Genomic DNA, 17,356 nt, shown 5'->3' with positions numbered 1-17,356 from the left:
GAGATTTGCGCACGCTGGTGACGATTAAAGAATGTGTATGCTAATTATTGCCAAAGTAAAACATCGGTGGAGGGCATGTTTACATAATCGCTCTTATCTTCTGTAACTCTGTCTCTGTCTCTTTATCCATCTCTCTCTCTCTCTCATTTTATGCCCGTCTTTATTTGTTTCTCTGTCCTGTCACATTGTACTTTCTTCCATGTCCGACTCCCTTGTTTCATTGTCGTACAACGGCGTTGCATGCCGAAAACAACCGATCTACAAGCTAAAATACAGCATGAAAAATAGCACTGCGATGTTACTTTCGGTGTGTGTAAATCAGGAGTCTCCTCTCCGTCTTTCTACATCAATATAAGGTTACTATACTGTTGTTGAGACAGTTTCTGGTGTGGCTTCTTCACCTTCTTAGTTATCTTGTCGATACTCTTAGCTGTATACATTTTTTCCTCTGTATCTGTAACTGCCGTACTGCTTCTGGCGATTGAAATGTCTGTCTCTGTCTCTCTCTCTCTCTCTCTCTCTCTCTCTCTCTCTTTCTCTCTGTTCAACCATCTACCCAACAGACTGGTTTTACTCCTCTCCATATTGCGGCCCATTATGAGAACCTTAGTGTCGCCCAGCTGCTTCTAAACAGAGGAGCCAACGTCAACTTCACCCCTAAGGTCAGTTCAACTCCAGTGTTCTCCGTCTGGCTTAAAGAGTGCGTTTTTGCTGTGTGTGTGTGTGTGTGTGTGTGTGTGTGTGTGTGTGTGTGTGTGTGTGTGTGTGTGTGTGTGTGTGTGTGTGTGTGTGTGTGTGTGTGTGTGTGTGCGCGTGTGCGTGCGTGCGTGCGTTGCATCATCATTTTATAGGTTCAACATCAGTTTAAGAATTAAAAGTGTGTGAGAGAGAGAGAGTTATATCTATTCTAAAAGCTGTTCCGAAATGGTGTTGATATGAAGATTGCATAATTTACACATGAAAATGTTGCTTTGTCTCTTTGTCTCTTGTTTCTGACGTCTCTTTTTTTGGATGCAGGAGGAAACACAACCTTAAACTATTGAATGTTTATGTATGTATTTATTTTCTTTGTAGAATGGTATCACCCCGCTTCACATAGCCGCCAGGAGGGGTAATGTAATAATGGTGCGACTGCTGCTGGACAGAGGGGCACAGATTGATGCCAAGACTAAGGTATAGTTCTGTTTTATGTGTGTTTGTGGCGTGTGTTGTAATGTTGTGTTATGTTATTCAGTCGCAAAGTTTAAATGTGTTGTATTTTGAGTGGTTCTGCTGTATAGAATCACGTGTAAAAGTAAAAGTAAAAGTGTTAATTTAACTCTCAAAGTTTACAAACTCATTGAACACTCTTAGAGTACCGTATACAGACCCTTAAAGGAGTAGTTCACCCCCAAAATGACTTTTCTTCTATTGATTACTCATGCCATGGAAACTTGAGTTCAATAATATTTTTCGATTTTGGTCACATTCCTAAGACAAAAAATGTATTACAATAAATTTACCCACATTGATTCCGGATGGGAAAGTCCCCATCCGGAATCAATGGGGGTAAATATACTAAAATATTTGTTTTACCATGGGAATGCAACATATACAAAGAAATATTATTGAACTCAAGTCTCCATGTTATGAGTAATCAATAGAAGAAAAGTCATTTTGGGGGTGAAGAGTCAATGTGGTTCAAATTTGTCCAGTTTCTGATTTCCGTTCCGTTCTATCCTCTATACCAGGGGTCTTTAACAGGGGGTCCGGGACCCCTAGGGGATCCTCAGGGTTACAACAGGGGGTCCTCCAAATCTTTGTGTGATAGATACTTTTTTCTCCATATTAACCACTTGAACCCTAGCGTCCATATTCTGAGAACTTTAGCCAAAAATAGCAGATCTACAAGCTCACAACGCCTCGCAGCGCGAGGCGTATTTTCAGCAAAGAGGTTTCGTGTAGAGGGGAAGAAGAGCAGACTAAGTACCGAGGGAAAGGTCAAGTTTATTAAGTATTGACGGTTTAAGTGGTTAAATATCTGGAAACACAAATTTACATGAACCCAAAATACACTTATGATTGTGCTGTGAAACGATGAAACTATATTGTATCTATGGGTTGTGGGGGTCCCTGCCTCATCTCTCTCTCAACTAAGGGGTCCTTGGCCTGAAAACGTTGAAGACCCCTGCTCTATACTATGCTATAGCAAGCATTAAACACTAAGCCAACAGGTGACCAAGAAAGTGTCTGGACTTGTCCTTTCCTTCTTCCCCTAGGATGAGCTGACTCCACTCCACTGTGCAGCCAGGAACGGTCACGTCCGCATCATCGAGTTCCTATTGGACCAGGGTGCGCCCATCCAGGCTAAAACCAAGGTACCTCATGCACTGCGTGCAGCGCGATGCATAGACCAGAGCCTTGTGAAGAGAGTGTCGCGACAACTCCGTCCTCTCCAGTGGACACAATCTTTGTTTTACAGCAATGGCGGATCATGGAGCCTCTCAGTAGTTTCTGGAAGTTAGCAGCAAACACTAGCAGCACAGTAGAGTAGACTGTTTGTGATGCACTTTTACAAAGGTAAGACTCAGATTGTATGTTGTCATCACGTCTAAATCAGTTTGACATAACTGGAACTTGAGGTCTATGTGAATCCCATGATTCCATGGTCTATCATTTTGGATTTCTGTTGTTGCGACTCTCTTAACAAGGCTCTGGCATAGACTATTTATTCAGCTGTATTGTGTGAACCTTGCATTTACATAGAACAGAGGAGGTGGTTTTGACCCAATGTGCTTGTTTATCAATTCAATTATAATTCAAACTAACTTTGGCCAGACATTGACAGGCATTGAAGTCAGACAAGAATAACTCATGGCACCACTGTAAAGTCCTTAGTGTTCATTTATCAATTTGTAACTCTGAGTGTACAAATATACACACTTGTTAGAAGTGACTCATTTTTTTGTTAAATGGTTAAAGCTCTATATTCTGATAGTAATCTGTGCTTCAGAGTATTCCGTTAACAGGGTTCTTATCTCAAATCTTCAGGACAGGCTACCAATTTATACAAAAAAGAGAAAACTTTCACAAAGATATAATTGGTCTCCCTACCTGAAAATGTATTTTCTTACTACTAAAACGCTGGGGAGATAGAAACTGATAATAGAGCTATTCGACACTGGAATATCTATTGAACTTAAAAAAAAGTTTCAAAAAAGACAAAAAAAGAAGTCCCTCTGTGTGTGTTGGCTGCTGACGGCACTGCCCACTTCTCTGGCCCTGAATTTGCAGACTTTGCAGTTATCTTTGCCAAATGTTTCCTTGCCAGCCACCTGTGCTTATCACGATTTATTAAACATATTTGATTGATTCGATTTTATTTCATTTCCTTTGTGGACTCGACTTGTTCAGCTTTAGTCTCACTATGAGAATCCACCCGGATCAATAACGTGCAGCAACGTTTGTTGCAGAGACATATTTACAATCTTTCTCTCTCTCTCTCTCGGTTCTGCCCTCCATCCTCTTCTTCCGTTTCACTCTGTCCATCTCCCTCTCCTCTTACCACTCCGCTCCATCATCCATCTCATCTCTTCCGTCTCTCTTCTAACTGCTTGCCGTTCCTCCGCCTGTCTGTTCTCACCATGTCTTCTTTCCCTCTCCCCCTCTCCTGGCCTTTCGTCACCACCACCACCACCTGCATTTTACATCTCTCCTCTCTCTCTCTCTCTCTCTCTCTCTCTCTCTCCTCCTCCTCCCCTCTCCTCTCTCCCTCCTTCATGCTTGGTTAAATCCCTCCTATCAGAACGGTCTGTCCCCCATCCACATGGCGGCTCAGGGGGACCACATGGACTGCGTCAGGCAGCTGCTCCAGTACAACGCCGAGATCGACGACGTCACCCTGGACCACCTGACCCCTCTGCATGTAGCGGCCCACTGCGGCCACCATCGCATGGGCAAAGTCCTGCTGGACAAGGGGGCCAAGGCCAACGCTCGTGCACTCGTTAGTTACCTTTATTATCATTATTACACTTATTAGAACGATGCGAGTCGGGACCAATGCCCTACCCGTTGTACCCATCTGTCTGTCAGTCTGTCTGTCTGTCTGGCTGGCTGGCTGGCTGGCTGTGTCTGCTTTTATGCCCATATGAAGATCTCTGTATCTGTCTGCCTGTGTCCCTTTTATGCCCATATATGGAGATCTCTGTATCGGTCTGCCTTTGTCCTGTTTATGCCCATATACCGTATGAAAATCCCTGATTTACATCTCCATTTTACAGATTTTTAAAAAAAATATTTTGTAAAATATTGCAAAAAATATTGTAAAAAAAGAAATTGCTGACATTCTGCTAGCCTTCTGTTTTAACTTGATGTTTGCCTCTGTAGCATAAATGAGCTATCGTCACATGATAAATTACACGATATCGGACGGGTGTGTAGACATGTATACCTGTGTACCTCAACAATATTCTGTGTTTCCTGTATCTGCAGAATGGCTTCACACCTCTCCACATTGCCTGTAAGAAGAACCACATGCGATCCATGGATCTGCTGCTCAAACACTCTGCTTCCTTGGAAGCTGTCACAGAGGTGAGATAAGCAACACAAATAATGTCAATAATAATAATTGTCTTGGTGATTGAACACAGCTGTGTTCAATCACCAAGACAATTATTAATAGCCCAGAGAACATAAAAACTTTTGTTTTGACACTTTGGACACTTTGCTTTGATGTTGACAGCAAAAGTAAAAAGAAAAAAAATGTTTAGTTCCTGCTAAAAAGAGATGAAACCAGTCGGGTATTTATACAAGAAAGGTCCTGTACACTGTCTTCTTCACCTGCAATTAAAAAGATTTATTGGGAACATTTTGGTACACAGATTTTCTTCAGGATAACCTGAAGAAGGTCTGTGTATGTCGGCCACGGACCATTATGTGCCAGGACAGCTTGTGAAATGCATCATGGGAATTGTAGGAACATAAAGAAAGGACAAAACAGACAGACAGTAATTGTTCTATAAAAAGAAAAATACCTGGGAACTTCAAAAGAGAAAATACGGGAGCACTTGACTGGGTGTGCACATTAATATCCTGGGGTGACTGACGTGTGACGTTTCGACTCACGTCTTCATTCCGATGCGTGTGCGTGTGTGTGTGTGTGTGTGTGTGTAGTCTGGTCTCACTCCTCTCCATGTAGCAGCGTTCATGGGCCACCTGAGCATCGTGAAGCAACTTCTCCACCGAGGGGCTTCCCCCAATGCTTCCAACGTGGTGAGTGCTTCTGCTCAACCCAACTACCATTTTAAATGAATGAATAATAATACTCTGGATTTACTTGAACTCAAAATGTATTTCTCTTCAATTTACAATTTTATAAGTTAGGTAGACCTTCTATTTTTGAGCGTTGCTCCTGGAAGGAACTAAGCTCCAACATCTGGCTTTGTCTGGGACGGCACAAATATCATCTGGCATACATCTTGGTGCTACAAAGCGCTCAAAATGTGTTGTACGCCTGGAGTCACATTGGCGATGGGCGTATGGAATTAACTCATAAATAGCACCACTCACTTCACACTAGGTGTGATTTTATTTTCGTTAAGGAGGTCGCTATACATGTTTGTTGTTCTCATTATCTGTAAATCGCTGCTGTCGGGTGAAACCTCACATGTCCAAGCTTGTGAGCTTGTAAATCTTGTTGGCTGGGCCTTTAGCCAATGAGGGAGCAGCAGTCTTGGTGACGTCACCACCAACCAACAAGTGCGACCTGACACAAAGCCATACCTCGAAAGAGTGCAGTCTAGTTTGCTATGTTTGTGTGACACTGTATTATGACAAGGTACAGTAGAGTAGGGCATTCATTTATACCAGGGGTCTTCAATGTTTTCAGGCCAAGGACCCCTTGGTTGAGAGAGAAATGAAGCAAGGACCCCCACAACCTTTCCCCACAACCTTTCCAGATTCCATATAGTTTCATTGTTTGACAGCACAATCGTATTTTGGCTTCATGTCAATTTGTGTATTCAGATACCACTTGGACCGTCATTACTTAATAAACTTGACATTTCACTCTATAATTGGTCTGCTCTTTTTCCCCTCTACACCAAACCTCTTTGCCAAAAATGGCTGAGGCGTTGTGAGCTTGTAGATCTTCTATTTTTGGCTACAGTTCTCAGAATATAGACGCTAGGGTTCAGGTGGTTAATATTAAATGTTTCTATCACACAAAGATTTGGAGGACCCCCTGTAGTAACTCTGAGGACCCCCTGTTGAAGACCCTTGATTTATACGGAAAAAACATGAAAGGTTAAAACATGGAGATATGGGGTTTGTCCCCATGTCTCCAATAACTAAATGATGTTTTGTGTTGTGCGTGTCTCCAACAGAAAGTGGAGACTCCTCTCCACATGGCGTGCAGGGCTGGCCACTGTGAGGTCGCTCTCTTCCTGCTCCAGAACACAGCACAAGTGGACGCCAAGGCCAAGGTACATGTACCACTCACTTGGTATCTGATTGACATTTAACTTGGTTTAAGCAAGATACTGTAAAGGAAGAGAGCTTTGGATCGAACTGTGTGATTTAACATCTCCCCTTCTCTTAACCTCTCTCCTCCTTATAGGATGACCAGACCCCCCTGCACTGTGCAGCCCGTATGGGACACAAAGAGCTAGTGAAGCTACTATTGGAACACAAAGCCAACCCAGACTCAACCACCACGGCTGGCCACACCCCTTTACACATCGCAGCACGGGAGGGACACATCCACACCATCCGAATCTTACTGGATGAGAACGCACAGCAGACCACCATGACCAAGGTAATGTAGAGATAAAATATATGTTCAGCTTGATGAATCATCAATGGTTTATTTCAGGGGTCTTCGATGTTTTCAGGCCAAGGACCCTTTAGTTTAGAGAGATGAAGCAGGGACCCCCACAACCTTTTCATAGATTCCATGTAGTTTAATCGACAGCACAATGGACACCGTTGGACAGACAATGCCTTGCATCGCTTGTAGATCTGCTATTTTTATAGTTTTGTGCGACAGTATCTAGTAACTAATGTTGTGAAATAATTGTAGTAGATTAAAAAGTACATTGTAGCATTGCAAAATTGAAAAGAAGGCCGGTGCACACCTCAAAGATTCACGACGGGTGTGTAGGACAAAAAGGAAAGTCCAATGCAAGCCAAGGGATCCTTGATGTCAATAGTAGATATCGGAGGAAGACCTCCCACACGCTGGAACTTGTAAAAACGTTATTCAGTCGACATTTCATCAGGAAAAACAAAAGCAAACTAATGAATTTGAGTAAATGTACTTTCCACCCCTGTGTTTGTGTGTGAGCAGAAAGGCTTCACTCCCCTTCACGTGGCCTCCAAGTACGGAAAGGTAGACGTAGCCGAGCTCCTGCTGGAGAGAGGAGCCAACCCAAATGCTGCTGGGAAGGTGAGCCAACCCGCACGGTCAAGTCCTTATAGTGTTCATTTAGCTCAGGAGAGTGTACGGATGGATTCCGTTCCATTCTGTACACCCAGATGAGTGTATGTGTGCGTGCGTGCGTGCGTGTGTGCTAAGCGGCTGTACGCACATCAAGCGGGTGACGAATTGGGGCAGGATTTGACCATGCGTGCGTCACCCGTTTGATGTGACGGGACTCCCCAGTGTCAGATGGCGATGCGACGTGGTTGTTCTGTCGGGTCGCACGCTGACAAGGACGGATGATTCACAACTCTCTGCCTATCAGCATGCAACTCCAACGGCACAGAGTCGGCAGAAGCGGACGTCGCACCGCTTGGCACGGCCGAGCGTCTTGCTCTGGGGTGCTACGCGGGGCTCGAGTCCGCTTCTGGCGGTACGCCTGCCTTGTTTTGAATGTTTCTATGGACACGCCGACCTGTTACGAGTACGGAGTGAGAACAGCACTTCTGCATTCCAGTGGGCGGTGCTACCGGGAACGTTGAAAAGCGACGTGGCTTGCGAGTTCGACGGGTGGCTTTTGCACCAAGTCGTCACTGCTGTACAACCTGAGAGTCAGATTTGTTGGTTGGAGCAATGTTAAAGTATATTATCTGTCCACAGAAATGATTTGTGGGTCAGGCGTAGTTGTATAGTATAGTACAGGGGTCTTCAACCTTTTCAGGCCAAGGACCCCATAGTTGAGAGAAAGATGAAGCAGGGACCCCCACAACCTGTTCATAGATTCCTTATAGGCCTACTGTACTTTCATCGTTTGACAGCACAATCATCAGTGTATTTTGGATTCAGGTCAATTTGTGTTTTCAGATATTTAACCACTTGAACCGTCAATAAGTAACAAACTTGACCTTTCAGTCTGTAATTAGTGTGCTCTTTTTCCCCTCTACACCAACCTCTTTGCCAAAAATAGCCGATCTACAAGCTCGCAGCACGAGGTGTTGTGAGTTTGTACCGGTAGATCTGCAATTTTTGGCTAAAGTTCTCAGATTATGGATGCTAGGGTTCAAGTGGTTAATATAAACAAAAGGAGAAAAAGGTTTCTATCACAACGATTTGGAGGACCCCCTGTAGTAACTCTGAGGACCCCATGTTGAAGACCCTTGGTATAGTATATAGTATAGCTTGCCCTAACAGTGGGTATTTCTTTTGTAATGTGTGTGTGTGTGTGTATGTTTAATAGAACGGACTGACACCCCTTCACGTAGCCGTCCATCACAACAACCTGGACGTTGTGAAACTCCTGGTTAGCAAGGGAGGATCTGCACACAGTACTGCCCGAGTAAGACCAATCTGACATGCAATCTATCAACGTGATTGATTATAGAACAAAAAAAAAAACGTTTTGGTAATTTTCTAAGGAGAGAATGGTTGAATTAGGTCCTTGGGGAGGAGGAGCACTTCCATTACAACTTTAGAGATTTTGAATAATTAAATGCACTTAATGATTTAACGAATATTCAGCGTTTTGGGAAATGAGTGTGTCATTTTACTTCATTGTGCAATCCCCTTCCACCGAACCGCTGACATGAACTGATTAATTCCCACCACCAATTCAACACTTGAATAAAACGACACCTACGGTATAGCCTGTGGACTGACATGACTTCTATAAGTGTGTTTTTGTGTCTGCGTTTTTTCTGGATGGCTGTTCTCATGCCTGCCTAATATACGCCCTGTCTGTCTATGCGTCTGTGTGTCTTTGTTTCTGTATTCATGGATGTTTCATATGTGATTTCATTTTTGATTAAACTCTGATTGTCTGTCTGTCTGTCTGTCTGTCTGTCTGTCTGTCTGTCTGTCTGTCTGTCTGTCTCTGTCTGTTTGGCTGGCTGGCTGTATGCATGTATGTTTGTCTCTATGACTTTATGTATAATTCTTTGTCTATGTGATTGAATTTTTGATTGTCTGGCTGGCTGACTGACTGACTGACTGACTGACTGACTGACTGACTGACTGACTGACTGACTGATGGTACCGTTGTTTTGGGTTGAGATTGGCACATTTCCTGGGGCAATCTGCCCAGATCATGCATGTCACACTTGTCTTCTACTTCTTCTTTAGTTTTTTACTCTCAAAAAAGCATCTGCAATGTAGTGAGTGCATTTTAAACTACATTGCAGTGCACATCATGTGGTGATGTCCACTGCTCATCGCCACATTTTTTTATTTTTTATTTTGTTGCTGAGTGAGGTCAACAGACAAAGTGACATGAGTGAGATGAAAAAACGTGAGTGAAATGTGCCAATGTGAACCAGAGACATCGGTATGTATGTTTGTTTGTCTGTATATTTGTCTGTGTGATTGATATTTAAATTAGCAATGTTTCTTTGTATGACTGTGTGTTTGTCTATTTGGACTGTAATATATATGTCTGTATGTTCTTCTGTCTGACCTTTTCCACCTAGCCCTCTTTTTTATTACCTTCACTGGTGCAAAACACCGGTGATGACCTATAAGCCTATCAAGGGCATGGCCGCCCCCTCATTACATGATCATACACTTCTAACCCCCTTCTTGCACACTTAGAGCAGCTAACACAGGACATGGATTTGTCCCTTACTTAAAATACCGTGGCCAATGCTCCAAGCACCCTAAACTCTACACCCTCCTGGCTCCCAAGCTGTGGAACAAACCCCCCTCCACCGCAGACACACACCCCATTTTCCATCTGAGATCTCACCCATTCAGAATCTAAATCAGTGTTTCTCAAACTTGTACATTTCAAGGTCTCCCCTTGGTTCCATTTGTACACTGATACAGACTTGTATGGATCAATTTAGACCCCTCTAAAGGAACCAACAGCATCACTAGAATCCACTTTGAGAACCACTGATCTAAATCATCCCCTAGCATTCCTTGTATCCCTTCTTGTTTTTTTTTTGTTTTTTTTGACAGATCCTATTTATACTGTACAGATGTGTGTTGGCTACTTGTTCGCATTATGTCATGTTATTTAGAGATAGATAGAATAAATAGACTGTACCACAATTAGATAGCATGTGGGTTGAACAGATGCTAGGTTTGATGTTTAGCTCGTATCCTAGTTACTTATGTAGCACTTTATGGCTTTCTTTGCCCTCTGCTGTACTTATGTGACCATTTACCCTGCTGACTAGTGTTGTTCATGCCATTTACTCTGCGCTGTGTACTGTATGTCGCTCTGGATAAGAGCGCCTGCTAAATGCCTTGATTATGAATTATACTTTTTTGTCTGTCTGTCTGTGTGTCTGTCTGTCTGACTGTTTGTCTGTCTGCCTCTTTGTCTGTTTGTCTCGCTGACTGACTGACTGTCTGTCTGTCTGTCTGACTGGATATTTGTCTGACTGACTGTATGCTTGTCTGTTTGTGTGACTACGCTTATTTGTCTGTCTTGTCTTGTCTTGTCTTGTCTGTCTGTCTGTCTGTCTGTCTGTCTGTCTGTCCGTCTGTGCGCGTGCCCCTGTCTCTGTGTGTGTGTGTGTGCGTGTGTGTGTGTGTGTGTGTGTGCGTGTGTGTGCGTGTGCGTGCGCGTGCGTGTGTGTGTGTGTGTAGAACGGCTACACTCCCTTGCACATAGCGGCCAAGCAGAACCAAATGGAGGTGGCCGGCTGCCTGCTGCAGAACGGCGCCTCGGCAAACGCCGAGTCCCTCCAGGGCATCACGCCGCTCCACCTGGCCGCCCAGGAGGGGCGACCCGAGATGGCGGCGCTGCTCATCTCCAAGCAGGCCAACGTCAACATAGGGAACAAGGTATCACGTCACACCAGCGGGCACACAGTGCACACATAGACACCAAAGGGGGCTCGAGCCCCTGCCCTTTTGTCCGTCTCTAAAAAAAGTGTCCTCTCCAGACCATGAATGCAGTTTTTACTATGGTGAAAGAAATGCAAATGCCGTCTTTCCATGCCATACCCGAAGGCAGCGTTCAAGAGAATTGCCTTGTCCAAACTCTCCTGAACTCTGTTGAAAGAATTGCCCTCTCTGTGTAGAAATCCATGACGTTATGCCACAACTCCACTATTGACTTGATTATGCTTAGTTCAGTGTGGTATCAAGCACCGAAAATAGCCGACCTCCAAGCTCACAACGAGCTTGGAGGTCTGCTATTTTCGATATTTTCACCAAAAAGCCCTTCTAGAAATGTCAGCCCCTGCCCCTCTAACATTCTCTGCACGTCCCTGCATCACACCGTTTGAATAACTCCTTCGGCTCCCAGTGGAGGAATTAGATTTGTAGGCCAGCCAGCGTGTTGCACCACGGTTGGACCAAACATCCAAGCTTCCAGTAATAATTATCTGACTGAAACCCATACCTGGATTAACTTTTTGTCTCGGGTCCTTATTAATTATCGCCGGTCCTTTGAGCATTAGATTAATATTCCGTCTTCAAAAGACTGTGTAAAAACTTCTGTATAATGACATGATATGAGAAGAAAACCACCTGCTGCACAATTGGTATCGTTACCTTTAGAGAGAGAGCAGTGGTGTGGTGTGGGTTTAATTTCACAGAACCATTTCCTGTGTCTAATCTCTATTCCCTCCTTGCGCCCCAGAATGGACTGACTCCTCTACATCTGGTAGCCCAGGAGGGTCATGTGGGAATCGCAGATACATTGGTCAAGCAAGGTGCCTCTGTGTACTCTGCTTCACGGGTAAGATTTGTCGTAATGCCGTAATATCCTCACCGCTCGAGCAGGGGTCCTGGGCTTGTGGTGGACATTTTTGTCAAAATTCCATTTTGCCACGGGCATACAAAACGAGCGGACAATAATATTACCAGAGAGATAGCCCTGAATGACCATAACAGGTCTGTAATCCATGGAACCAAGTGGCCCGTTTGGTTCCATTTGGCCAAATAAAATGTATGAGAACCACTAGTACTAGTGGTGGTAAATCAGTGTCATACATATTCTGAGAAAAACCTGGAGACTTAGGTAGTTGGGTATTAGGATCAAAATAAGAACATTATAATAGCGTGTAAAACTGAAAATCTAAAATTTGCCACAGACAATCTTTTCCGTGTACGGACATATTGATGACCCCTGCACTTGAAGCCTATATAATTCGCTGTACGGGGATGGCCAAAAATGTACATAGTTTTGCCTATAACGACGTTGCCCAAAATAAGTTAAGTTAGGTTGAACAAATTTTTCTTTATTAGAATTTCTGTTTTAGACAAGCTCACAGTGTGTCGCATCACCAGGGTTCAAGTGGTTAAGACGATAAGCTTCGAGAAAACAAACACTTACTATATTATATGATCATGTTTTGTTTAGCATGATAATCTCCACAAATCAACTTTTTTTTACTGTGTGTTGTTTTTTTTTACCACACACAGGAAAATAAGTGTTATTTTTACCAATTCCTGAAAAGCAAGTGTTTTGGACAAACAGTGCAGTAGTGTGCCACTACTGTACTACAATTTAGGGTAGTGGAGGAAAACACAATAGCTAGTCATAATCCAGAAGGCTCCTTGGACACACTCAAAGGAAAGCATTTTTACTCTGCTAGGGGATAATCTGCATCAAAGCACCACGGCAAGCTGCCAATTATGACTATTCATTCTGAATAGATTTTTTTTACGTACCTGTAAGTTCTTTCCATGGGATTTACAACCTCTTTTTAACCACTTAAGCCCTATAATGCTTCGGCACGTGGCGAATAGTGAGAAATAGACGATCTATGGCACAAAGCTCAACATATCGGGATGTGACTTTTGTCATTTTTTAAATGACTTTTTGATTTTTTTTTTCTAAGACATTTGGGAAATTGATAGTAAATGCCTACAGTATACTGTCGTAGGCTCGTAGCATGGCCAAAATAGCGTGGGGTAAGTTTAACGATGCTAATGATGTGATAACGAGATGATAACCGTTTCCCACTCCCTGTGTTAGATGGGCTACACACCTCTTCACGTGGCCTGTCACTATGGAAACATCAAGATGGTGAAGTTTCTCCTACAGCAGCAGGCTCATGTGAACTGCAAGACCAGGGTAATGTCTGTCTGTCTGTACTGTATGTCTGTCTGTCTGTCTGTCTCAGGCACGTGCACACATAGACATGGTCTGTCTGTCTCTCTCTGTGTTTCTGTGTCTGTCTCTCTGTGACTCTCTTTCTGTTCCTCTCGTGAACTCTGATTCGCACACACTTGGGCACACACACACACACACACACACACACACACACACACACACACACACACACACACACACACACACACAGACACACACACACACACACACACACACACACACACACACACACACACACACACACACACGCACCCCTTCTGCCTTTGTTTCTCTCTTGCGTATTATTGTATCCCTGTGTGCCAAATCTGCACACATTGTTTGATACGCATGCATTGTATTAAACAATTAATCTCTCAAGACATGTTCTCTTTCCAACATTGTCTGTTTCTGTTCAGCTCATACTGTACACACCGTAAAGTCCTCAGTGTTCATTTATCCATTGGTTACATTTGTACTCTCTCTGTGTTAAATTAACACTGAGGACTGTGTATGGTTGTTTGTCAGTGTTAGATAAACAACAATGTGCATAGGAAAAGCCCAGTACAGTACAGGACAGTACAGTTCAGATACAAGGTCTGCTAATATGATTTAAACCCAAGAAAGCACTATATGGCTTGTTTACATTGGGGTCCTTTTGTACTAAATTCATAATTCATAATCACAATCCCTTGTATCTGAAAATACTTTCAACAGTAAACAGAGAAATGTGACTGACTTCCTTCGTGCAGACGGCAGGGATCTCCATAATCTGGGCACACACCCATGGGCAGGGACGCAGTAAGACTCATTGGTCCAATTAGCTTTTAGGCCCCCCCGCCCCCACCAGAATGCCCAATACCCAGAACGGACGTTGGGTGGACACACAAACACTGCTCTGGTTGTAAAGCGTGTGTGGGTCAAGAAAAGCACTGAAAGAGGTAGCGAAAATAGCTGATCTACAAGCTCATAACATGGCGGATGGCGCAAAGAGATGCGTTGTGAGCTTGTAGATCTACTATTTTCACTTGTTTGGGTCCTGGGCAAACGCCTAATATTTCTTTTGGTTCAAGGTTCAAGGTTGTACTTTATTGTTACGTCTTTTGTACAGGTACATAAGAGTAAGATTTGTTTTTGTTTGGCATCCTTCAGACAATGCAGTCGTATATCAAAAAACAATATAATAACAGCAAACCACATCTAAAAATAATGATAATAATAATCTAAAAAGGTGTGAATAATAGTAAGACGTGAAAATGAAAAAATAAAGGAGTGCAAAAGGCAAAAAGAGCAACAGGAAAAGAAAAGAGCATCCTCAGATGTACATGTGCAAAAAGTTTGGCATATTCTATACGCCAACAGCATATTTTTCCAGTAGTTGCTACTGTCTCAATTACAATGTTTGAGAACCACTTGTCTAGGGTTCCTAATAATCATCCATACTCTCTTCATGCCCCTCTCTCATTCCCTCTCTTCCTCTCTCACCCTCCCTTCATGTCTCTGTTCTTCTCTTAATTCAATTCAAACGGCTTTATTGGCATGAGAAAACATCTGTTAACGTCGCCAAAGCAAAAGTGTAACAATGCAATCAAAACAAAATAATCCATGTACAATTGTAGGTGAATAGAAATTGCGTTCTCAGAGTTGTTACGTTGCAACTGAAGCCAAGTGTACAGTGTTTCTACAATTTACATTTTTTTTTTTTTTCCAAAAGTGTTTAAAGGTAATTGCTCTGTTTTAGATGTTCTACAACAATGGCTCTCAACCAGGGGTTCCCAGATGATTAACTTAATGTGGAACATTGTTTTCTCACTCAAAAGTAAACAAACCAACATAAAGTTAAAGTGTATAGAGGCTATCTGCACAACAAATTCAACTCCAACTCTTAGTGCTCGTCAGGGTAGGGGGTCCCCAGTTAAAATGTGTTTTTTGGTGGGTTGCAGCCTGAAAAGGTTGAGAACCACTGTTCTACAATTATTATTATTATTATTATTATTTATCTTTTCAAAAGTGTCTAAATGTACAGTGTCTGTCTCTCCCTGCATCTCTCTAGGTGGGATACACTCCTCTCCACCAGGCAGCCCAGCAGGGTCACACCGACATTGTGACCCTTCTGCTGAAGAGTGGCGCTCAGCCCAATGAGATCACCACGGTGAGACACTTCTTAAAACACACCTTGCAACGGGGCATCTGGTGGGCATAGAGGTAAAACACAAAGCTCTGATTCCCGGCATAGAGGTACAGTAAAGCACCCAGGTTTGAGTCCCTGCATAGACGCCAAACAACCAGGTTCGATTCCTTGCGTGGAGGTAAAGCACCCGGGCTTGTGGACGATAATCGTTATTTATCGCAATAGAAAATGCTCACAATAATCATCATCGCAGAGACTTATATCGTGAAACATAGGGGTGTAACGATACATTTTAATAGCGATTCGATACATATCACGATACATGGTTGACGATACGATACATGGACGATATTGGTTCATTCATGGCGATACGATACGATTCGATTTAATGATTTAAAATCGATATAGTAACTATTTAGCAAAGAAATTAAATCTGTGTGAAAGGTGTAGATAGTGCAGGTTTTTAAGGGAAACATGTATTATTATGGATATAAATATGTAAACACAGTGATTATCTGCCAAATACATGGACATTGTATATTGACAAACCTGCACCTTGACATGAACCCAAAGATTACACACATTTATCGATAGACCAGTGTAGCTATATGGAAAGGAAAAGTAATGAAACCCCTCCTTTTAATTCTTTCTTCTTAAAAATGCTAAATACAATGCACAAGTAGGTAGTATCGATACAATCGATTCTTTGCACTGCCGATTCGATACGATACAAAATAAAACGATACGATTCGATTTTAGCTGTTTTCATTTCGATCTACTTCGATTTTTTAAGTTAAAAACGATATTTCGATACAGTTACTATATCGTTACACCCCTAGTGAAACACATTGGACCTGATTTGGCTCTGTACTTTGCACCGCTTTTTTCAGTCTACACCAAATCTCTTTGTCAAAAATAGTAGCTCGACAAGCTCACAAGGTGTCACGTTGTAACAAGTTGTGAGCTTGTACATCTGTAATTATTTTGGATGTTCTCCCCCCCCCCCCCCGAATGTGAATGCTGGGGTGCAAGGGGTTAACAAAAGTGGCAGTTTAAGAGTTTTAATCATATATATTGTGATAATATCGTTAATCGCAATTATTTTGGCCACAATAACCGTGACATGAAATCTCCATATCGTCCCATATCTACCCGGCATAGAGGTAAAACACCTGGGTTTGCTTTCCCAGCGTAGAGGTAAAAACTCTTTCGATTCTTGGCATAAAAACACCTGCACTTTGATTCCTGGCATGAAGGTAAAAGCCCTGGGTTTGAGTCCTCGCTCAGCACAGCAGAGGTCTCGGTTCGATTGTAGGCAGCGGTTGGTGTCTCCGGCTTGGCCAGACGCTCCCTAACGAACACAGCTGGCCATGTTCGCGGGTGGGAAGCTGGTAGGGGATTGTGTTCTCTGTTGCGCGGATAGCGACTCCTACTGGTTGGTCAGTGAAACTCCTCACTACCAGGTGAGGAGAAGTGGATTGGGGACTGCATGTGTATCAGAGGGGGTTATCATGTGGTTATCTGTACCAGTGTTTCTCAAACTTTCAAACTTAAAGGTCTCCCCTTAACTCTGACAGTGTACAAATGGAACCAAATGAACCTGTTAGGGTTCATTTGGTTCCATTTGTACACTGTCAGAGTTACAGACTTGTATGGGTCCATTTAGACCCCCCTAAAGGAACCCAGAGAGTCCCTGAAATTCACTTTGAGAAAAATTGGTCTATACCTCCCCGGGACAACAGTGGAGATTCGCAGCGACACATGGGGAATTGACAACTACTACATT

General features: G+C 43.1%; 1 protein-coding gene across 1 annotated transcript in view; it reads left to right on the top strand.

Moving 5' to 3' along the window:
- LOC308299606 (uncharacterized protein) overlaps positions 1-17,356 on the top strand; it is a gene marked incomplete at both ends in the record, with an annotated part of 155,105 nt that overhangs the window by 82,780 nt on the left and 54,969 nt on the right. The window contains 14 exons of the mRNA XM_080743401.1: positions 564-662; positions 1,075-1,173; positions 2,259-2,357; positions 3,785-3,982; positions 4,471-4,569; positions 5,152-5,250; positions 6,363-6,461; positions 6,596-6,793; positions 7,325-7,423; positions 8,634-8,732; positions 10,985-11,182; positions 11,985-12,083; positions 13,326-13,424; positions 15,493-15,591. Coding sequence (XP_080599527.1) covers positions 564-662; positions 1,075-1,173; positions 2,259-2,357; positions 3,785-3,982; positions 4,471-4,569; positions 5,152-5,250; positions 6,363-6,461; positions 6,596-6,793; positions 7,325-7,423; positions 8,634-8,732; positions 10,985-11,182; positions 11,985-12,083; positions 13,326-13,424; positions 15,493-15,591 — 1,683 coding nt within the window. The remainder of the gene's footprint in view (positions 1-563; positions 663-1,074; positions 1,174-2,258; positions 2,358-3,784; positions 3,983-4,470; positions 4,570-5,151; positions 5,251-6,362; positions 6,462-6,595; positions 6,794-7,324; positions 7,424-8,633; positions 8,733-10,984; positions 11,183-11,984; positions 12,084-13,325; positions 13,425-15,492; positions 15,592-17,356) is intronic.

Source organism: Nannobrachium achirus (assembly GCF_963921795.1).
Source record: "Nannobrachium achirus genome assembly, chromosome: 15".
Taxonomy (NCBI): Eukaryota; Metazoa; Chordata; class Actinopteri; order Myctophiformes; family Myctophidae; genus Nannobrachium; species Nannobrachium achirus.
The sequence above is the reverse complement of the archived record's forward strand: the minus strand, read 5'-3'. Positions and strand labels throughout refer to the sequence as shown.